The sequence below is a fragment of the Microtus oregoni genome, unplaced genomic scaffold (assembly GCF_018167655.1).
Source record: "Microtus oregoni isolate MIOR12 unplaced genomic scaffold, Mior012 000015F_ref0000493, whole genome shotgun sequence".
In the NCBI taxonomy this organism is placed as follows: domain Eukaryota; kingdom Metazoa; phylum Chordata; class Mammalia; order Rodentia; family Cricetidae; genus Microtus; species Microtus oregoni.
The window spans coordinates 5,773,650-5,797,911 of NW_024543074.1; the positions used below are offsets into that span (position 1 = coordinate 5,773,650).

A 24,262-nucleotide genomic window follows, 5' to 3' on the forward strand; every position below is an offset into this window, starting at 1 on the left:
TTTGTTGTGTGTGTATGTGCGATCTGATAAATAGCAATAACTTAAAATCTAAACACGGCATGTAGACTTCTTGACTTTGAACTCTTACTTGGCATTTTTCTTTGAAGCCACAAAATCTGTCCCTGTGTGGTTGTCACTCAAATCCAATAAATATTTATTCAACAAGTAGAGATTTTATTTCATAAATAGTGAACAGTGAGTAAAAGAAAATCCTAAATAACCACAAGCAATCTTGCAAAACTTCTTCATCTAACTTAGAGCTGAGAGTCTTAGGACACTCACATTGTGTACAGGCATAACAGATGTGGGAGAGTATTACGGCTTTCTTTTGATGCTCTTGTACTAAACATTGGTCATACTTTTTGTCTTTCTCTCACATTCCAGTAACCTGTCCTATGTATACTTGTTTTTTCTATTGGTACTAGGAGAAAGTAGAGATATTCACAACTTGTAAAAACACACAGCATAAGTGTTTGTAGCATGCTCACCCATAAATGGGACATCAAAATCATATTTCCTCTCCCAAATGTTCAAGGAATGGTGATAGGAAAGTCCCAACTGGACATCTGTCATCGCCAAATGAAGCTTCCAGTACCAGGAATGGGTTATACCTAATCAGGTTTTATCCAAAGGAGTCCCATGGAAATTCCTAAACAACCCAGAGTATTGCCAGGGCTATTGGTAGGTCTCTACAAACTGATGGAAAGATCCTGTTGCCGAAGACAGCATCTACACAACTCATTGAAAATAGAGAGGTTGACTTGTGCCTATCTAACACCATCATTAAGTTGCTATATATATATTTTTTTAAGAAAAACATACGTAGTTGGGAGGGAGATGTGAGGGGGAGATTCAGGAGGAATTGGAGGGAAGAGTGGAAGGCAAATATGATTGCAGTACATTGTACATATACACATTTTTAATTTTCAATGAATAAATAAAAATATATTTAAAAAGAAATTACTACACATTTAGTGACTTCAAATAAGTCAAACTTAGAAGAAGGTCCACAGCTCAAAAGCCTCAACCAAGTTTTCTAAACTAAAATCAATGTAACAGCAGGCCGAGGTTCCTTCTGGAAGCCAGAGGCAACACCATTTCCTGGCCTGTCCCAGATACTGGAGACCTTTGGTGTCTCTCACTCATACTGACCTTTCTTCATCTTAAAGCACACCAACACCTATTCAACCTTAGCTTCAGCCTCCACAGCTCTTTCCCTGAATCTGAATTTCTTGCTTCTGTTTTATAATTGCACTTGTGATCACATTTAGTTTACCTAGAGGATTTTTTAAATTTCCTTAATTATGCTTTAAAGTTCTTATTACCATGTAACATCACACATTCAAGGGCTCCTGTATTAGAATGTAGATAGCTTCAGAGATATTTTCTTGATGTTTGCGTTCCATCCCACTTATTGCTTATGTTTTCTATTTGTTCAAAAATTTGATCCAGTGGGAGAGGAGCTCATGATGTCTGATCTCTCCCAGGGGGACTTCCGATAGTTAGTGTTTGCTGGGGAAGGTGGCGCATTTTTCCTCCATGGTGTAGCCTCTGAGAAGTCACCCACAGCCCAGGAAAACACCCCCGCAAAAGGAGGAGTTTGTGGGGAAGAAGAAGAGGTTCTGTGGAAGCGTGCGTGACCAACAGGGATGAAAATAGGACTAAAATTCACTATATGCACGGATGAAATTGTCAAGTAAGTAGGCACACAAATGTTTTAAAAAGAGCATGGCTCAAACTCTGACTCTAGAAATCAGTAGCTGAATGACTGGACGAGTTATTTAACCTGTTTGAGATTCACTCTTGTATAAAATGTTGATGCTCCCCACAAGTCAACTTGTAGGAAACATGGGATCAATTGTGACATAGTGACAAATCTCAGACTGTAGATTCAGATAAAACAGAGGTCAAATCTTAGCTTAACCTTTAACGGACAGATGCATTTTGTTAAATTAAACTAGGCATCTCTCTCTCCTCTCATCATCGGTCAAGCGGCTATCTATTTGTACTTTATGTGTGTGAATATGTTTATATGGGGGAGGCACACATAAATGTAGAGGCTAGAGGTCAACCTTGGATGTGGTTCCTTAGGAATGCCATCATCTTGCTTTCCCGATAGGGTCCTTCATTGGCCTGGGACTCAAAAGTAGTAGGATAGTTGGTCAGCAAGGTCCAGAAGTCTGATTCCACTTCTCCCGCACTAGAATTACAAGTGCATACCCTCCTGTGTTGGGCATTTTCACATGGGTACCGAGCATCAAAATCAGGTCCTTTTACTTGCAAAGTAAGTGCTTTGCTGATTGAACCACTACCACCCTTGAACTTTCGCAACTAGTTATTTTTTATTTCCAGTTTACAAAGTAGAAAGCCGCTGTGCGGAAGAAGGTCACTTATCCAGAGCCTACCACTTCATGAGGAGTGCAGAGTGCAGGCTCAGACTTAGCCTTTAATTACTCCGAGTGCAAACCATGTCACTTTTGGGGGCATTTAAATGAATGTGTGTTCTTTAACAGTCACGGTGGATCACGAGTTAGAGCTGCCTCAGAGGGCTAAAGGATTTAATGATAAAAGTAGAGAGCTCCTTGTTCAGTGTCTGTGCGCTTCTACTATTATAGCAAAGTGGCTGTTTGGAGCAGGTGTTTAGGGTGAATTGGGAAATTTTCAAATGGAAGAATAAAATCAACTTCATGCTTTCACACCTCCCCATAATCCCCCCCTCAGCAGTTCCTAGCCTTCTGAAATGCTTGGTAAATGAACACTGACTGCAAAACTGTTTCTACCGACAGAAATCAGAATCTTGATCACCATAGAGCAAGGGTACAAAATGAAAAAAAAAAGTACAAAAGAAGAGGAGAATCTGGAAGGGATAGAATGTGAGGATCTGGGAGTGACAGAATGTATATCTTACAGTGTGGTGGTGGCTAAGGGAACATGTTCTTTTTCAGAGCTTTTCAAATAGAAGACGAAATAGTTGCATTTTATTTTATTTCCAGCACGCTTCTATACAACCGTTTTAATTGCCCTATATTCTCTAGAGCAACTGCTTGCAAATATTCTTCTGTAAGGGACCTGACAGGAAATAATTTAGGCTTTTCCAGCCGTGAGCTCCTTCCCGAGTACTTGGCCCTTTCATTGTAGTCCACTGTGAGAGCAGCCATGGATGAGACAATGCATAAATAAATGAAGGTACATCCCAGTAAAGTTTTACTTAGCTCCATTTTTTAAAGAAAATTATGTCTCACTAAGTAGTTTTCATTGCTTAATTCTTTTTACAGAACCATATTGGAATGGATGTCACTCATTCCTTCTTAGGAAACGAGCCCTGGACTGGCTCTGGTCATTAGCCTGTCATCTGGCGATTTCTGCTTTAGGTTTAAAAGCTCTTTTGCTTTAGGATCTCAGTGCACATTCTGAGACTCAGAGGGCAGGGGCTGTGGTTGCTGAGAGTCCTTGCCAGAACCCATTCCGTTCATGGTCAGCCGAAGCTACTTGTCTTTGATATCCCTGGGTGTTCAGGAAGAACCATAGTCATTTCTCAGAGCCCTGGAAAGCTCATTCAAGTTGATTCAGTGCAAGTTCGGGGACTGCTCGTGGCCTGGCCTGTCTTGGCCATTAGGGGAAAAGGTTGATTTCTCAGGCTGTTATTTCTAAAAGTGCTCATTCTCCAGGTGACCCTCCTATTTTTGAATGTGGCCTTCACTCTCAAAAGACGAGGGTTAATTTTTTTAAGCTAACAGCACAATAGTAGTTTCAGAAAGCGTGTTGCTCCCTGCCAAACTAGCATCCCTAGAATAAACCATCACCCATGGACGAATGACTCCCACCAGAATGCTGGCTGGGGGCAGGACCAGAGCAGCCCCAAGTTCCTCCCATAACAAAGCTGGCATCTAGATCCAAAACAGCAGAAAGAAAGGCATGTCTTTTGGATTGCTGATGCTAGTTTGTGCTCGGTAAGTTGCTCTGGCAGGTAAAGTCTGCCAAAGTAGGCACACAATGATGGCATTCTGAGGCTCCTAAAGCCAAGTAAAGCTTTATAAAATCTGAATGTTTCCTCTAAAACTCAACCAATACTTTATTGAAGGAAGTGGACTATCCAGCTATTGGGTATATTCTTACATCTCTTGCAACCATTTGCACCAATTACTGTTGTTAAAGTTGGAATCTGAAATGTTCCTTTTGGGCCCTTATTTTGCATGCTTCTTCCCTGGCTGGCTCCATTTCAGGAGGTAGTGGAATTACTAGGAGAAGCCTAGCTAGAAGAGGTAGGTTATCAAGGGCATATCTTTGTGAGTTTTACCGGTCCCAGATTTCTATCACACTCCCTGTTTCTTGTTCTAGCATGATGTGAACAACCTCTACCACATACTTCAGTGACTCTGACCTGATCTTCTCCTTCATACCTGCCCCACCACAACAGACTGCAAGCCATCAATATTGCAAGTCTCCAGTTGTTTCTGTAACAACTATATGGAAGGGGAATCCCCACACCGTTTCTGTCAAGGGCCTTAGAATAAGTACTTTAAGTTCTACAGACAATATGCTCAATGTTGCAACTTCACAATATCATTTAATGGTATAAGAACTTAGCTGTGATGTAATACTCCCACTAAGTGAGACATTGTTCCAGGTGATGGTTTACTGAGCTCGAGTGATATAGTATCTCTACAAGGAATCTTGTGAGTCAAGGAAGAAGAACCATAACTTAAATCAGCAGGTAGGCTTGGAAAGATGTAGGAGATGGCATAGAACTGAGAAGTAAATTCAATCTACAGACTCTCCTGGGACTTGGGAGAAGAAACATATGACCCTTAGAAATATGCTGACCAGGATGAACTTTCATCTCCTGCAGGGAGAAAGACAAGGGATGGGCTTACTGAAGATGGTAAGACCAACAGGGCATTAAGGAGGTAGACATCACTACTTTTAGAGAGAAAGAGACTTTGGCTGGCCCTAGGAAATGTGTGGGCTAGACCCATGTGAGGTTCAAGTGTGTCAAAACAACGTTAAACAACAACAACAAAATCCAGAACAAGCAGACAAGCAGAAGCAGATATTTTTCACAGACCGGTGAGCTAGCAAACTAAAAGAAAGTTGGTGTCTGTCTTAAGAAGGTGGATGCTTTTACTCTTGTATTCTTTATCTATCTATCTATCTATCTATCTATCTATCTATCTATCTATCCATCCATCTATCTATCTATCTATCTATCTATCTATCTATCTATCTATCATCTATTTCTTTCAGTGACAGGGGAAAGAACTAAAATTTTCTAGAAATATGGTACCTACAAGTCAAGCAGAGAACGCTCCATGTCTTCAGAGAAGCCTAGTGGCTGCATGTTCTCTGCAATGTGAAGCTACAAATCAGGCACATTTATGAACCATGATCTGTCTGATCATGGTACTAAACACCTTATCTTGAGATCCTTTAACACCCATGAAAAATAACTCAACAAAACAGTTATTTTTAACCCCATTTTATAGTTCAGGAAACTAAGATGATCCAGAAATTAACTTCCCCAAAGCCTGACAGCTTCTATGAGGCACAGTGTAGGTGTAATCCTACTGCAAAACCATTCTGGGCACAAATAATATGGCTTTTCAGTCCACTGCAGCATATTTCTGTATATGCACAAGCAAAGTGTTTTCAAACCTCAATTCTAAATCATTCTATGCAAATTACAGTCAAATTTCTCCTAGTCAAAGTCTCCAATATTATGACCACATTTCATTCATTTTTATACCTCTACTAATTATTTTCAAAGGGAGTGGATTACTAATATGAGATTTTAGGGACAGGCAGATGACTCAGGTTTTAAAGGTGCTTGTTGCACAGGCTTAGGGGCCTGAATTCAGTCCCTGGAACCTATCCATACAAAGGGAGAAGGAGAGTACTAACTTAGGACTAACTGCACAAAATTGTCCTCTGACCTCCACAGGGGGGCATGATATAAGTACTTGCCTCACGCACTTCTTGCACACACAAGTTTATATCCATTAATAACAATTTTATGTCCATTTTTAAAAGATTTTAAATTTAGAGTTTCATCATAGTTCATCCAACAAAAGTGCACACTACATTACCATAAAATTGTGATTTTATCAATGTCATACCCTATGTGTGCATGTAATATATTTCACGTATTTTTATCTACATTTTTGGTGGACATGATTTCATTGAACATAAACAACATATTTATCTCACAGAATTTTGAAAACCACTCCAAATATTCATAGTAACTTGGTTGATAATAACACTTTAAGTTATTTAACGTTGGGCTAGATTGGTGCAATTAAAGAATTATTTTTATTAATTTTAATAAAGTGTATGCGTGTGTGAGGGGGTATATGAACATGAGTTTAGGTACTTACAGAAACCAGCATCCCTGTGAATGCTGAAATCACAGGTAGTTTTGGGCCATCTGAAGTGAGTGAGGGAAACCTGATTTGGTTCTCTGCAAGAGGAATAAGTATTCTTAACCACTGAACCATCTCTCCATCCCTAGTACCATCAACTTTAGATTTATGCATGTGAAAAGCATTCCTTTTAAAATTAAGATTATGGAAGACAACTTTGAGATTTAGTAAGTAATTGCTAAGAGAATGTATTACCAAGGTGATAACATCCTATGGATCTTCCCTGGTCTAGACTTTTGCATGTCCTTTAAAGCTGTTGGATCTCATTAAATCATGCAGATCTAACACGAGGACGGTGGGTGTGGGTATGTCTTCAGCTTCCCTAAGTTCAATCAATTTAAGGGAAACAGGAGTAGGTTTAGTGGATTAATCTTAACAGTCCATTAGTCTCTGCACTCTCAGTTGTAATCCAGCCTCTGCCAACGTGATTGGAGAGAAATCTCACACAAAGCCTGAATGTTCAGAAAAATCTCTAAAACAGGATCCCTAGAGAAATACTTAGGCCACAGTTTACTGTGTCTTTACTTAAGATCAGCACAGGCAGCATTTATCATCTGCCCTATTTCTTGTTGGTTATCCTTTTATGCCTTTTTGCTGAATCTTTCAGACCTAATATTTAAAAATGAGCCATGTCACAATGCCAGCACTAGCCCAGCATTTAATTGTCATTTTAAAAATCCTTCTCCCAAGTGAATATTAAAGCTATGTTTTCATTTGCAAACCGATTAAAGAAAACATGTTTAAGGTTGCCATGTGCATAAATTAATACTTAGAGAAAGACGGCAGGACTGAGCCATGAACGAAAATAAAGCAGTCAGTTTTCAGTAAAAGTGAGTGACAGTCTTTGAGCATGTGAGGTCAACTATTCTATTTTCTATTAAAGTAGATTGGTATATGATGCTTGATTTCTTTATTGCTCCATTCAACAAGTCAACTTTTACTAAATATGATAATGATGGTGATGGTGGTGATGATGATGATAAGGCCGTACAAAATTTCTTTGACCCAGGGTTCTTCTTATGCCTCTCCTTTCAAAGCTGGGCTTGTACAGGGTGACAAAAGACCACACACATTAAAAAATCCTGATAGGCTTAAAGCACAGTTAAAAATGAATACGTGTCCATTAAATAAAAAGAAATAAAGAAAAATGAGGGTTAGACCCAGCAAACTGTCTCAGAAGGTTATTCTAGGGAAAACTATGATTGTCCTCCCTCTTCGTACCTTTAACATAATCCCCAAATATCCTAGTTTTCCTAAGTGAATCATATCCAACCAACCTTAACTGATTATGTGCTATGCACAGGCATTGTGCTGAATACTTTCACATGCATTGGCTCATTTAATCCCCGTGTTTTACACAATATTGCCAAATTCCAAATTTTATTCAATGTGTCTTTTGTTCTCTTAGCTTCCACCATAACAATTAGCAAGCCTACTAATGTACCAACTGCAATCTATAGCTCAAGTAGCATGTTCCGTTTTTAAAAGCCAATCTCCCTTAACATCACAGACAGATACTATAAACCCCAGGTCATATATTAGGTCATGGGACTTACTCAGAGATGAGGTCATATAATATTAGTAGAATTGAGAGTGAATTAGAAAACAAAAATAATATGCAAAACTTTCAACAGAAATGACCCTATCCTATAGCCATACTGACAAATATCTTGCATATCATCATAGAACCTTCATCTGGTGATGGATAGAGATAGAGACAGAGACCCACACTGGAGCACTGGACTGAGCTCCCAAGGTCCCAATGAGGAGCAGAAGGAGGGAGAACACGAGCAGAGAAGTCGGGACCACGAGGGGTGCACCCACCCACTGAGACAGTGGAGCTGATCTATTGGGAGCTCACCAAGGCCAGCAGGACTGTGACTGAAAAAGCATGGGATAAAACTGGACTCTCTGAACATGGCGAACAATGAGGGCTGATGAGACGCAAAGGACAATGGCATGGGGTTTTGATCCTGCTTAATGTGATGGCTTTGTGGGAGCCTAGCCAGTTTGGATGTTCACCTTCCTAGATATGGACGGAGGGGGGAGGACCTAGGACTTACCACAGGGCAGAAAACCCTGACTGCTCTTTGTACTGGAGAGGGAGGGGGAAAGGAGTGGGGGGAGGGAGAGAAGGGTGGGAGGAGGGGGAGAAGAGTGGGAGGAGGGGGAGAAGGGTGGGAGGAGCGGGAGGAGGAGGTGGAAACTTGTGTTTTTTTTTCTTCTTTTCTCAATAAAAAAAAAGAAGATAAAGATAGAAAAAAAATAAGCAAGTAATATATACCCTTAGATTACTACCCAGGGTCTTGCTAAGAGACTACAGTGTCACCATTCTGCAAATCTAGTTTAGGCTATTCTCTTACAATTTCTATCTCATGTAGGAAACTTTCCTGTCTAAGAAGTCACTCATAACTTTCCTGTTGACGGTCTCATGGTTCTGCCTAGAGCTGAGGAAATAGCCCAATGGATAAAAGTGCTGGATACAATAAGCACAAGGATATGGGTTTAAGTTTGGCCAAGTAGTACACGTGTTGGTAATGCTGTGTTCCCATGGGGAGATGGGAGGTGAAGGAATGAGAATCACCTGAGGTTTGTAGGTCAGCTAGCCTGGCATATGGACCAAAAAAATAATAATAATAAAAAAAAAACTCTGTCTCAAACAAAGTGGAAGGTGAGGACTAATACCTCTACACCATGTGTGTCATGGCATGCACATGCCCTCATTCACACACACACATACATACATACGCACACTGAGAAAGAGAGAGAGAGAGAGAGAGAGAGAGAGAGAGAGATACACAGATACACAGAGATACACACAGTCACAGGTACACACACATAGCCCCCATATATACCCACATACACACATGAGAGGTTTTTCTACAATCTAAATCTTGCTACTTTGGCTTTTTAAGACCTGGAGAAGTTTAGCAGCAGTCAAAACTTTATTCAAAATCTTCTTAGTACTCTAAAGTGCCCAGTAACAATAAAAATATGCACCAGGAATATTGCCTAAGTCTCAAACTTCAAGACCCAAGGGAGACACATGATCTCACATACAGTTTCCTGTCTCTGGTCTGATCTGTGAATTACAGTAACACCTTAATGCCAGAGATACTCAGTTTTGGTTAAGTAACTTTCAAGGCAGGGGTTATCATTGTTAAAATGATCTGTGGGAGTTCACTATACTATATGCACACTCTCTCAGCAAATTTGTTGTACACCTAGAACCATACACGTCAGGTTATCATGGCAAAGCCATACAGAATTTTGTGAGAAATTGCAATTTGTTAGAATTATATTAAAGAAATAATTCAACAGAAGTAAGTATCTATAGATATGAAAAACTAGCAAAAGGGTATAAACTAGAAACAACATGTCACTAAATAATGGAAAATAATTATTGAAAGACAATGCTTTAGATGTATGATTGTAAAACTATGACAAGAAATAATAGCAGCTAATTGTGGTAGTTTGGATGAAAATGGTACTCAAAGACTCACAGGGAGTACACAATTAGAAGGTGTGGCCCTGTTGGAGGAGGCATGTCATTGGGAGTGAGTGGGCTTTGGGGTTTTATAAGTTCACGTGTGGTTCTCTCTCCCTGCTGCGTGCCAATCCAGGGGGAGAACTCTCAGCTGCCTCTCTGCTATCCTGCTTCCTTCCATGATGACAATGGGCTAAACCTCTGAACTCGCAACCAGCCCCAATTGAATGTTTTACTTTGTAAGGGTTGCTGTGACCATTCTGTCTCTTCACAGCAATAAAACTCTAATTCAGAAATTAATTGTTCAGCAAACTTTTGGCCCTTTGCTGCTGGGCACAAAGCTAGGCTAGAGGAGCTCAAACTGCCACTCATACTTGTTGATGCCAGTTGAGCAATTCACGTGAACAAGATGTTTCGAAGGGTTAATCTACTGACTTTGGGATTTATCTAATTCTAAGACTTCCTATAAAGAAGCAACAGGAAACCATACTTGAGATACAAAGTTTTTTAAAAGCACATATATATTAATGTTGGAAAGTTGTACCTTCAAACTTTGGTAAGCACAAATTTTGTCTATAGAGGGAGAAACACTTTTTTCCTAATTTTTTGACATTCATGCATTATTAGCATTAAAATACACCGAGTGAGTCACAACATCAATCATTTTTGTGGCTGCATGACACTTCTGTAACCCCTGTCTTGTAAGCCACACAATGAAGAGCATCTCATTTGAATACACAATTAGCCTAAATAGTAGATGCTTAGCCCAACATTCACCCATTAGTTCACTCAACATGTCTTACCTGTAAGAGTAGCACAATACAACACTTTATTTGACACAGGCAAACTCTAGCCCCAGCAATTCCAAAAGCAAGAGAAAGAACATCAAAGACCACACCCACTCTTATCCCCAAGACGGCAGATAGCTATCACTTAGGCATAGCATTGCACTGATACAAACTAAAAAGCCAGAAAAAACTTCCCCAAAAGGGAAAATCAGGGATAAGAATTGTTACAGACATGAAAAAAAAAACTGACTTTCCCACTCTGTATTTTATTTTATATGGGTTTGAATCACAGCAACTGAGAGCTGGGTTATTGTCATGAATTAGATGGCCAATAACACATCACTATTCATATCCAGGGACAAGAGTGTCCTCAGATACTTTACCTCTTGACCAGCAGTGTAATTTTTAAACATGTACTTCTGAGATAAGAAGTGAACACAAAAAAGTTTTGAGTCTTACTTACCCCCTTCCCTATAACTAAGATAGCAAGGAAACAAAACAGGAATTTTCCAAGTAATCCATTTCCACATACTTACTAGGATCAATTAGAGGAAAAGGAGAATGGCTACCCCAAACAGCAGCTCCACACATTTGCTTCACATCCAAGACTCTTGATGGTTCTTTTTTCTCTTAAGAAGCAGTCATTCTTCTTTACAAAAAGCCAGAGAACACTCATGATGGCTAATACTGATTATTTACTTGAGAAGATTTAGAATCACCCAGAATCAAAACCTCTGGCGGTATCTGTAGAGGGGGACATCGAGGTGGGAAAGTTCCACCCTGGATAAGGACAACACTGGCCCATGGGTTGGATTCTCATACTTAGTAAGAAGAAGGAAGCAAGCTGGGCACCAGCATGCACTGCTCTCTGGTTCCTGGCTACAGATGTCATAGGACCAGCTGCCTCACACTCCTGTTTCCATGGCATCCTGACTGGACAGGACTGTGTCCCAGAACCAAGAGGCAAAATAAACTGCTCTCTCCTTAAGTTACTCTTGTCAGGTATTTAGACATGGCAGTATAAAAAATAACATAAGAAACAACACTTTTTTAATAAATCTGGAAACATAACCATCAGAGTCGGTTCCTGTAATTCTCTGTATCAAGACTCAAGCACAGGGCCCTTTCCTTTGAACCCTCTAGGAAAGTTTTTACTGAAAGACAGTGATCTCCCTCATGTACTGCTTTCTCTCACGACGGAAAGCATGGTATATCATGCAATCTCTACCAGGGACAAAGAGAATACAGATAAAGAAACAATACTAAATCTACAAATCAAGGAGTTCACGTACTGGGTATTCATTCTGTCCATGACCTGGGGCTGTCTGGCCCAATAGAGTTAATGCTTTTTGTCTGTCTACATGACCTCTTATTAAACAGGAAGGAGGGTGGTCGCTCTCTCTTGGGTGCTGAAGACCGTGTCAGGTGATGTGAAGTAGTGTGTAATCGGTCTTCAGCTTTCCAAGAACTCTGTAACTGGATTTACCATATCCTACATGCATGAGTGTATTCCCCCCTTTCATATCTTAATAAATCCTTGATACCCCTTAAATAGACGCACGTGGATTTCTCATGACAAGTTCACGGCTTTCCTATGGTGTCACAGAACACAAAGTACCTGGAACACGTTTTAAGCAAATGTGAGTACCTGCCTCAAATAAGAATAGTTTGTCCAAAAAAGTCTGTGAGTTCATGGAGAGAAAGAAACAGTAAGCCATCCAACAGGTTGCTCCTTATTTTCTCTAAGTCCTCGAACACTGGAAAATCTACCTGCAGCAAAGCAAAAGGATAACTGATACAGTGTTTGATTTGCCTATCCTCCCTACTGCATTACTTCTTTCTTACGAGGTTAAGAAGTAATTATAAACCACGCCTTTCTATTCATTTATGTATCGATCAATATGTTCATTACTGAGCATCTTCTAAATGCTAGGCACCAGGCTGGACAATAAGAAATGCAGACTGCAATATTTGTATAGCATTACGTAGACTTTCTACAGAGACCAAGAACAAGATTTTTGCTCACTGCATTTTATCACATGCCTGGGCCATTTCAAACCTTACAAAAGGCACCCTCTCATTGGCTTTTGTGTATGAATGGACAAACATATTAAACACTGGAAAAACAAAACAAACACCTGCTGTAGATATGCATTGATTTTGAGAGCCCTGGGGGTCATTTATTGTTAATCCCAACCTCAGAGGAAAGGGCTGAGCTCACTCCTTAAGTGCTGCCATCAGGATTATTTTCACTGAGGGTAAAAGGTAGCAGAGCATGTAGGGAGGACACAGGGAGGAGGAGAAGAATGGAAATGTGTTGACTCATATCCTCCAGTAAATGTGTTTATTCCAACTCTGACATCACTGCCAAATGTGCTGCAAAGCCAGCAAAACTTGGCTCTGGAAAACTGAACTGAAAGTCACAAGCTTCATTTCCTACTGCCAGCCCCTTTAGCCACTGGGCATGAAGTATTGGACAGAGCTAAGGATGAATTCTGCATCTGCTGTGACAAAAGTGTCACCTTTCCCGGACCAGGAGGCAAAGACATTTGTAGGCTGTCTCCTTCATAACCATGGATCATGTCTCCCCTGCCATTTGATGGCTCCTTCACGCAAATGTAATCAACCCCAAAGAACTGGAGACCCTATTAACAGCCCAATCCTGCTAATAAAGAGAGATTATAGTGGTCCCAGACTATTTCTCATGACTGCAAGATTCTCCCCGAAACTGCATGCTGGAGATCCTTTTAAGTGATGCTTAAAAATTACTTGAGATGAAAACAGCAAAATGAAAAGAAACAAGGAACTGTTCAATAGCAAAGCAGATTAGATGGTACCTCAGACATTGACCCATGGTCGACCAATAGGCTTCTAGCTGTTTTCCCTAAAGAAGAGAAGCCTAGCAGTAAACTACATAAGGAGATTAAACTCTGTAATCTATACGTGAGCTTCTTGAAAAGCTCCTGGGAGGTCACCTGGAACGAGAGACAATATTGGAAAATGCTTAGTGATCTCAGCAAAATGGAGCGTGACTAGACCACTGCCACGAGCATTTCCTTGACTGGTCTGTTTCTTTTGAATTGAATGATCAGACACCACAACCCTCCTGGGTCTCGAATGGAGACCTTCCTGACACCGAATGGCACAGGGCAGTCTTCTCTGGCATTATTTACAAAATGTCACTGTTACCAAAGCCATGCTTCCTAAACACAGTTCCATTTTGACCTTGTCCTCACACTCCGCTCTCTGGTTGTAATATTACCCTTGGGACACCCACTGAACTCGCAGTGACCTCTCATTGCTCTGCTTTGCAGATGCTGGCTCCTTTGACCACCGCTCCGCCTCACCCTCCCCCCCCGCCCCCCCCCCCCCAGTTAATCAGCAAAAATCTTTCAAGACCACACTTAACATCAAGGGTTGGCCCAGGCATCCTACAGATACCTACTCCCTTCTCCCTTCCTCTTCCAGTTGCTAAATAAATCAGATATTACCTCTCTGCTCTCAGTTTTTTTAATCCGTATTACTATATTTATCGCATTGTTTTATAGACTGCTAATACCTTAAGAACCATCTCTTACTAATTAAGAAGTTTTTAGAGGGAAATTTCAGCACTTTATTCTGACTGATTCCAAGTGCCTAGAAATATTAGGGCACTCTCAACAGTTTATTGAGTTTTGTGTTTACAAAGTTTTGTGCAATTAGGTGGACAAAGAACACTCTTTTCATTTCAGGTCTGTATCTATCTATCTATCTATCTATCTATCTATCTATCTAATCTCTGTCTCTCTGTCTTTCTGTCTGTCTGACTATCATCTCCATAGTAACTTTACCGTTGGAAGGGTACAATTGACATATAATTTGGTGGATCATAAACATGTTTTCCAAAGTGAGCATAAAATAGACTGGAAACAGATCTATGCACAGTGTAGTTAGTGTAGTTAGGTAAAAAACTGCTGTAGAATATTGGGTAGTGGTTTTACCATCTGTTTTGTGCAAGGGTAACACTGACAGTGTGGCCTAACTCTATTTTTTTTTTTTGAGATATGGTTTCTGGTTGTCCTGGAACTTGCTTTGTAGACCAGGTTGGCCTCAAACTCACAGAGATCCACCTGCCTCTGCCTTTCAAATGCTGGTACACAAATACATGTGTAGGTATTTCTTCCTTTGTTGCCTTCAACTAATTAACAAGTACAATCATTGTTATTCAAGTAAAAAAAATCGATATATTTTCATTTGTTTAATATGCAAATACCAAGGGTTAAAATTCAAAGAAAGGCTGGGTTCCAAGTGTTAGGACATGACTTCTCTGTTTGGCTTGCTACTCAGAATGTGACACACTGGTCTCACTGACTTTGGGGGAAAAGATTTTTGTTGTTGGTGGTGGTGGCTTGTTTATTTTGTTTGAGACTTGGACTCACTGTGTAGCTATGGATGGGATTTTAAAAAGATAATTTTGTGGGTTCTGTCATCAAGAATAAAATTGGTAAGAAATGAAGAGGAAGCTTAGTTTTTTAGGCTGTTGCTTCCTATACTCAAAGTACAAACATATTTTATTAAGTCACGAACAAAATTGATTACAACATTTTCTTGAGCTTCTTGCAACAAAAATACTAAGGTCTCAACATCTCATCTCAGCTTGAGAGACTTTCTTTGAGAGTGCAGGTTAGTTTGTAACCTTAGTTTCAGTCAATTATTCCAACCCCTTGAGTCCATATGCCCAGTTCACTGCACTTTTGACATTTTTGCTTTGTGCTATGAACATATTATTATTTCCTTGTGGTTTTCCTCTTCCCTCTTGCCCTTTACTTTGAAATCCCATGTACTTTTCTACTTCAAATATTTTCATCTTTATAAATCTTTCCCTTCATCGCTTACATAGACCAAGAGCTAACTGTTTTTCCTTTACCCTCAGTATATACTATAAATGTCGATCATGCAGAATGCATTGTCCTATAAACACTCAGAACCAGACATGGTTCATCTTTGTTTTTTTATATATATACATTAATAATATACTACTAATAATCTATCAGTAATATATGTTATATATGCATATGTAAATGCTATTGAACAGAGAACATGACTTAAGAATTACTTGACATTTACAAAAACCATTTTCAATATTAGTAGCAATGGTTATTATTGATATCAGTCACAATGAAGTATAGTTATTTATGGGGGATAGCTTCAATTCACTATGCAACTACTGTATACCAGGCACAAAGGAAGATTGTGTGTGTGTTTCTTCAATCTTCACTTTAAGGATGAGGAGAGGAAGGCCTACTGAGTCTACTTTATTTCTTCAGCACTATTACATAACGACCTACCAGAGAGTGACTAACAAACTCGTACTTCACATGTTGGCTTGTGCTTGTTTCATGGCCTATATTGTTCTTTCTCACATACAGTTTGGCCTTTAGCTATTACACTCCAGATGTCATTATTCATCCAAACCTGCTTTGTTATCCTTATAGTTTCCTTGTTGCAACGATAACCCCAAGTAATGTCAACTACATATTTCTTCATACACATGAGAAAGCTCAGTTCCCTCCCTGTCATAAAACTCTCAAATGAGTACAAACTATGACAAGTACAGGAGTAACTGGAAGTGGTCAACACTAACTCGAGACCCAAGGCAATTAGAATTGTGAACAAGTATGAAATGATTTCAATTCATTGAATTAATGTGATGCTATATAGTATTAACATCACATAAAAATGCCAAACTGTATTTGTATGTAGTACTTTCTAGTATTTTAGCTTTATAAGAAGGCTCTTTCTGACACTCTAGTGTCTCTCAAAGCAAATCCTGTATTTCTGTTGTTGCAGGTCTGCTGATCATCCACTCACTCATGTGTTTCTTTTGTTAATATGATGTCTTTTTCATTTATTCCAAACTCTAACACCAGCCCAATACCTTCAATTTCTTTCATTGTCCTGTTTTCCCTATCCATAGTATTAACACCATGTATTAGACAATTAGTTATCTTTCCTACTGCTTTCTAACATTAGACATACTAATGCATTATACAAAATTAAGTCTAAGCAATTAAGCATGTTCATATCTTTTTATATCACTCCATATTCTCTGTGCACCTCTCAGTTTTGTATTTTAATCTTGGCTCATCCAATAATATTAGCACTTGACATATGCAAAGCTTGAAGGATGCTTTATCATTTCTGATGTTGCCTCAAATAGTCTTTCAGAAATAGACAATGTGAATAAAAATTGTGTTGGACATATGAGGAGCCCAGAGATTAGAAGTGGAGTCAATTGCCTACACCATATAGATGACTAGAGTAGGGTTAGATTGTGGGGTGAACCTTCTGACGTTCACAGTCTTCCTTTAAGGACATATGACATTTGGTTCTCTTCTGAACTGAAATCTCAAATCCAAATTAAAAAAAATGTATTGCAGATGATGAGACAAGATATTTTGTCCTGTTTTCTTCATATGTCAGTCAATTTCTCCTCACCCAAGGGAAGATTTCTCCAGATGGACATTTCTCTTCCCTTCTTGGGATTTCCTATTACCTGATAATGTTCTCTATTCCCACTGCTTAGAGATTTTCATCCAGGATGATGGTTATCTGTTCATTATTGACTATGACATCACACAGGAAAATGATTTAAAGACATCATATTGCTAATGACACAATCAGCCTGTTGGAGAGGGGCTCAATTTTATTTAATTGAATATCCTATTTCAAGTTATAGTGGGTGCATGCACAGTTTTCCAATTTGGAAGAACTTTAAAGAGGAGTCTATACTAATCTATAAAGCATAAGAAGAATGTGGGAAAGCCTGTTGATCTTGGCAATAAGAACTACACGGTGACGAGCTAATACTTAAGATTTCCCAAGACTTATCTCACTCAATATTGAGTAAAAGGAATGAGTAGGGGACATTCCTATGATACACTAAAATCTAATGCTCTATGCCCATTCCCTATGGTGGGATGCCATGCTCAGCCTCAATGTAGGGTTGGGGAAGGGCTTAGTCCTGGCACAACTTAATATGCCAGACTTTGTTGACTTCCCATGGAAAACCTTACGCACTGGGAAGAGTGGATGGGGTGAGTTAGAGGGGAGGAGAAGAGAGGGGCAGCAGGAGGGGTGGGAGGGAGAACTGTGGTTGGAATGCAAAGTAAAGAAAATTAAAAAAAATATCTAATGCTGATTGTTTTCATGAGGAAGTCGATAAAGACACAATACTGGTTTGCCCAAGGCTTTCTTGAAAGTGGGGTTCATTCTGTATGTTACAAAATATGCTGGCTAATGAGTGTGTGTGTGTGTGTGCGTGTTATATGTGGGTAGGTATTCATATGCACGTGCATGTTTATATGCATGTATGGAGATGTCAGAGGTCAGCATTGGGAGCCTTCTTAAATGGCTTTCCACCTTATTTTCTGAGAAGGAGTCTGTCCCTGAACCTGGAGCTCACTGATTCAGCTAAGATGCCTCAGCTGTGAGCTCAGGGGAGCTGCTTGTCTTGCTTTCTTGCATGGGAGTTACAAATGTATGCCACTGTGCCTTTACAGAAGCGCCAAAGACCTGAACTCGGGAAGCCATGCTTGTGCAGCAAGGACTTTAATAGGTGAGCCATCTCCCTAGTCCTTGACTGGTGATTCATTTTGATTTTAATAAAGCCAACAGGGAAGAAAGTAAAGTTCAACTCTATGTGAATCAAATCTACATATAGCTACATTGATAGAAAATAAATCAGAGTTGGTATTCATGTATGCCCGCTAGGTGTGAGATACTACGCTAAGTGAAAAAGGATTAAATAGCATTTACTGTCTCATCGAAGCCATATAATAATGTTCCATCCTACTATTATTTATTCTCTACACATAAAACAATTTTAGTGTTTAGATTAGAAATGGAGCATTTGCTTTAGTGAATGATGATTAAAAGATGCTGGAGGTACTTACATAATAATTCCACTTGTTTGATGGACAGATTTAAATCCAACTCAAGTGCTACCACATTTCTAACTTTACAGTATAATTGCATTAAATTTTTACTCCCAAGTTCTTGAAGAGGAACATTCATTTAGCATAATTTTTTTTGTTTTTGTTTTTGTTTTTTTTTTTTGTTTTTCGAGTCAGGGTTTCTCTGTGGTTTTGGAGCCTGTCCTGGAACTAGCTCTTGTAGACCAGGCTGGTCTCGAACTCACAGAGATCCGCCTGCCTCTGCCTCCCGAGTGCTGGGATTAGCATAATTTTATTCCTCCAGTCAGATACATCAAAATTAAAGACAATCCAATAAATAGAAAATAATCAAACTTGAGCAAAGTCTTGACCTAAAACTTAAATGATATATGGGTATTTTTACTCAGATCTAAATGTGAATTCTCTAAATGCCCTACTTATAAAATTACATCCCCCCACACACAAATTCTAAGAAGGAATAAACCAAAACATCCATATTAAATTTACAATGTGTGGTGGTGTCTCATAACTAAATGGCTATTGCTGTTATGAACAAACTGGCACATAGTGAAGTTACATAAGCAGGGAAGTGGAGTACAACATACAAATTAAGTCAGGCAGCTGTCTTTTGACTAGGAAACGCTCTCCTTCCAATTCTCAGTATCCATTCTCGCTGCTCTGAGCTACCTTGGAAGGAAGGGAATGGTTCCCTATGCACAGAGAGAAAGCATATTCATTCTCATTTCTCTCTCTGCCTCCCTCCTTTCTTCTCTCCCTCTCAACCTTCTTTCCCCCTGCTTCCCTCCCTAGTCTCTCTACAGATCCCTGCTACCTTACATCTTTAACCAAATGATATTTGCGTCTAATTCCCAGGCCACGGTATTTCTTTTTAAGCCTTGGTGTGCGGTCACTAACTTGCCAGAATTGGTATGATCCTTCCAGTGGAAGATATGCGTGCTCCTTACTCAGCAGTAAGCTAACCCTGGCCAAATGGGCTCTTAGTCCTTTTGCTAACCAGATTATTTCAGCACAACTCCCAAATAGACCAAGTCCCGGTATCTATATTTTTTCTGACATAGCCAAATAATGCAGAGAGGAAACACCTTGGTGTGTGTGTGTGTGTGTGTGTGTGTGTGTGTGTGTGTGTGTGAGAGAGAGAGAGAGAGAGAGAGAGAGAGAGAGAGAGAGAGAGAGAGGTGAAACCTTGGGTTAAAAAAATGCTCAGTTACAAAGCCCAGAGTGTTCTTGACAGCAAAAGCTACCAAATGAAATCTACTACACATACTACACATACCTTTCATAGGCAAAGTTGCTACTAGTATTTTCCTCCTGCAAAATGTTTTTACTGTAGGTTTTTACTGGCTTTTCCAAGCTTTATGCTCCTCAACAATGAAGTGAAGCCTAGTGGTGCCTCATCCTTCACTGTCTGGTAATATAATATGGGTTAGCACCTGTGTATTGGTCAGAGTGGCTACCCCAAGATGGTGAAAAAAGTGCTCCCACCCCATTTATATTTTAAAATGCGTGACAGTAAATTCTATGATCAGAGGATTTTGTTCCTTTTGGTAAAACTCATTCATGAGTAAATTAAAACTGCAAATCATGGAAGCTGAAATGAAAGACCCACTAAGTCCTCTCTGAGGCACACTTATTCAACCTTGGCACATCACATTCCAGCACATCCTCAGGCTGTCAGATGGCAAGAGAAAAAAGTTGAAGTCCCCAAACTGTGGCAATCATGAGTCATGATTATATTACTAATCATAATTTAGACATAAATGAACTTCACTGGATATACAGTTGTGTCGATAGGAGGAAACCCCCCTGCTTTCAGAGACAGAATGGGCGTTTGAAGTCAAATGTGTGGTGTGTAAATACAAAGCCTAGAATGCTGCATCTTTGCCTACATATCTTCAGGAAGTGCAAATTAATGCAGATGCTAACTGAACACTTGGAGTGGTCACCTAGTTTCCTGTCTAGCTAATAGCGACCAATTTTGCTTACACTTTTATTCCCGTCACTACATTGCAATGGTGATTATTTAGAGAGTACATGTGAAAGGCCATACACTCCATAACACTTCTTTTGGGGTGGGAAAAAAAAACCCTCCTCCTCATGTTTCTACCTGAATAATTTAGCTGCTGACACACCAAATCAAATGCAGCCAGGACAGGTCTCCCACTAATAACTCTTTCTGAGGCTAAAAACAGACTCCTGCTCAGCTTCTTACCCCCATGTCATTGCTAGGCAAGATTATGGTCCAGACTGACACGAATAGGATGCTTAAGGAAGCCCAGCTCCTCACCGAATGTTAGACTTTACCCAATCTTACAAGAACTTAAATGGCTCTTCTAAAAATGATTTATGATGCTAGAGAGAGGTAGGAAAGAGAAAGAAGAAGAGATACTGTGAAAGATGTATAATCTGGTCTTGTGAGCTGCCACCCAGGCTACCCCTGGCATAGGACCCACTAACCCTCAGGAGTCACCTCAATATTTATACTGGAAGACACACAATAGAGTAACAGAATTCCCATTGTGGAGGGGGAGTGACCCCAGACTTCCCTTGCCTGCTATGTGAATAGAACTCACTATGGTGACATGTTTCTTAGTAGGGAGTCCAAGCCCCAAATATGATTTCACATAACAGATTCCCATTCCATCTTTAGAGAAGATTGAAATTAAACAGCAGTCTTTAGAACTGGGTCCAAAGTAAAGAAAACACACAAGGGTTTTTGATAGTCTGATTTAGGGGGAGGAGACTGTCAAGGGCTTAAGGAGGAGGCAGGAAACCTGCCTTACTCCAATGCTGCTCAAGTGTATCTGCTCACAGAGGCAGGGCTCCTGCTCATCTACCTATGGAGACTTTTTGGGAAGTTGGCTCAGTACCTAATTCTGTAGAGGGAATGCAGGCAGAGGGGAGAACTGCAAATGGGCTACACCCTGAGTGCTTCAATGGCAGGTGCAAGGGAAATGGAGTGGGTGCTGGTCAGTGGGAGGAGCCAAAGGACTGGGGAATATCTACACAGTTCCCTCCAACCCTAAATTCCTGCACCAAGAAACATGCATCTTGGAAATGACAATTCCTCCCAACACACAATACTCAGAAACAGGCAGGCACAAGCCCTACCCCAGATAACTCAACACCCTCTGTTTTCATTAAAAACAAACAAACAAACAAAAACTAAACAAAAAACGAAAAACGCTGGCACAAGTAGCCTGTGATCAGCTCCTGAGCCAGCACATCCTTGCTACTGGGAATTAAGACTTTCAACTACAGCAGCATTACTAACACTGTATTGCTTCAGGTGTGTTTGGGCTGCCACTGGATTTCCAACACCACAATACATTTCCCAACATCTGGGGAAGGCAGAGAGGTCTTCCACATCCTTCCAGTCAATCCTGGCATTCCTCAGTCCCGCATCTTCCTGCAGGCTCTTTAAAGTGCCTAGATACCAGAGCAAAGCTCTGCATCCATTTTTGCCAGCCAGAAACCACTGAGTTTGGGAACTTTGGAAGCCAGGGGTTGGGGTTGGGGGTGGGGGTGCCAAAGCTCAGATTTCGGCGCCAGAGTTCTCAGCCAGAAAGGCAGTTGAAAATCAACACCCATCTGCCTCTTTTTTTCAGTCTCCATCCCTTCTCCCTTCCAGGACGCCTCAGAGATCTTGCCCACAGCAGAACACCTACACACACACACACACACACACACACACCTACACACACATACACACACACACACACACACACACACACAAAGAGAGAGAGAGAGAGAGAGAGAGAGAGAGAGAGAGAGAGAGAGAGACCCATGTACACACCCTTGGGCTTAGAAGGTTTTTGATTCCGAAGACAGCCAAGCCACAGAACGAAAAAGGGCTGTGCCACCTCTTCACTTCCCGCCCTAAATCTACACAGGATAAAAACCTCATACATTTCAAATATCACCACAGAACACACCACCCGCCCATGACACCAGCACGTCCCGTACCTGATATGCAGACGATGAAATTGGCTTGAAGAAGAAAAAGCACCTCCCAGACTATTTCCATCCTCTGATTCTCATTCCAGGTGCATCACTCGACGGGAAAACAGGGGGGAAAGGGGGAGCCCGACAAGGCACACACATACACACACTCACACACTCTCCAGAGAGCGCACACTCGCGCTCCCACCCTACAGCCGGCCAGGGGCAGTCACCCCCAAGATCAATAACGCAGTTTGAATTGTTTTGGCAAATCTCCCCTCGGGCTCTTCGGATGTGCTCCCCAGATGTGCTGACACATGTCCGATGCCTCTTTGCCTCGGAGGTCTCCCCGCTCTTGCGTCTCTGCTCCTCTCACCAACGGTGGAAACAGCACTTGCGGCGACCGCGGTGGTGCCGGTGTCAGCCACCTGAAGCCACCAGCTCTGGGTTCTTCCTGCAAAACCGAGACCCCGATCCGCCGGGCGCCCCAAGAAGACATAGACAACAGCCCCCCACCGGGCCAAGCAGTGCAGTTCCGGGCTCTAGGTCTCTTCCCGCACGTTAGTTCAACCCAGGCAGTCCGCGACAAGTTGCCCTCGAAGTCTGCCCCCTTCAACGGGGCATGGTCAGAGGATGGTGACTGGCTCCGATCTGGCCGGTTCTCCTGCTTCCAGAGGGTGGGGAGAGAGGAGCAGACAAGGTACACAGAGAAAGAAAGAGAAGCGGGGATTATTGCCCGGAAACACCGGCCACCAGCAGCCTCCGTTGACCCTCCCTGCTCCCCAAGTCCGCGAGCCGCCTGCCGCCTCCGAGCCGGGTTTGGGCGATGCTTCCAGGACGCCGAGTCCGAGGCTGGGCTCCCGGAACAGTGACGCGTCGAGGGGCTCACTGACTCCCCACGTTGCTCGCGCGCTTTCTGCTTTTCTGCTATTTTCCAGGGCTCCCCAGACCCCGCAGTTGCCTTGCTTCCATTGCCCGCAACTAGCGCCGCCGCCGAGATTTTCCGCAATGCAACTGCAGGGGTCGTTATTTCCTCGCCTACGGATCCCGACGCTTTCCCACTCGGAGAGGAGGAGGGCAGGTGGGGGCGGGAGCAGGAGGAGGAGGGGGAGAAGGCTCGGCCAGGTGAGCGTTCGCGCCGCCACCCGGAGTCCCCACGTCAGTCGGGCCGCTAGGCACCGAGGGGCGGAGGCAAAAGTCCGATCCGGGTGGGGCGGCGAGGCCATAAGGAGCGCCTCCCGGCATCAGCACTTCAGGCCACCTTGGCCGCTGCCTCGGCTGGGACCTTAGGCGCCAGCCTTGGAGCTCCACCCCGCCCGGCTGCCCCCCGGTTCCCTTCCAGGAGCTTGGAGTTTCTTTTCTCTTTAAAAGAACTTCGCTGCTGCTCGTTCCGCACGGAAAGCCGGGCGGGACTCATCCTTAGAGGATTGTGCTGTGCTCTCTCTCCCTCTGCAGAGGAATTTGAAGGATTTTTTTTTTTCTTTCACAATCCATTCCCTGGCCTCTCCTTTTCGTCCCGCTCCTGCCCCCTCCTCCCTCTTTACTTCTTCCTGTTCGAATGCCAGGAAAAGGCTACTTACCCCCACAGTTCTCTTTGCAGGTTCCCAGACCAGGTGCAACTCTTGCCCGCAAGTCCCTCACCTCCCTCCTCTCGCAACCGTCGCTCTAAGTCCGGGT

General features: G+C 41.6%; 1 protein-coding gene across 1 annotated transcript in view; it reads right to left on the reverse strand.

Moving 5' to 3' along the window:
* Ca10 (carbonic anhydrase 10) overlaps positions 1-22,742 on the reverse strand; it is a 488,218-nt gene extending 465,476 nt beyond the window's left edge. The window contains exon 1 of the mRNA XM_041665283.1: positions 22,610-22,742. Within this exon, the coding sequence (XP_041521217.1) occupies positions 22,610-22,670 (61 nt within the window). The 5' untranslated portion in view covers positions 22,671-22,742. The remainder of the gene's footprint in view (positions 1-22,609) is intronic.
* Between the last annotated feature and the right edge of the window lie 1,520 nt (positions 22,743-24,262).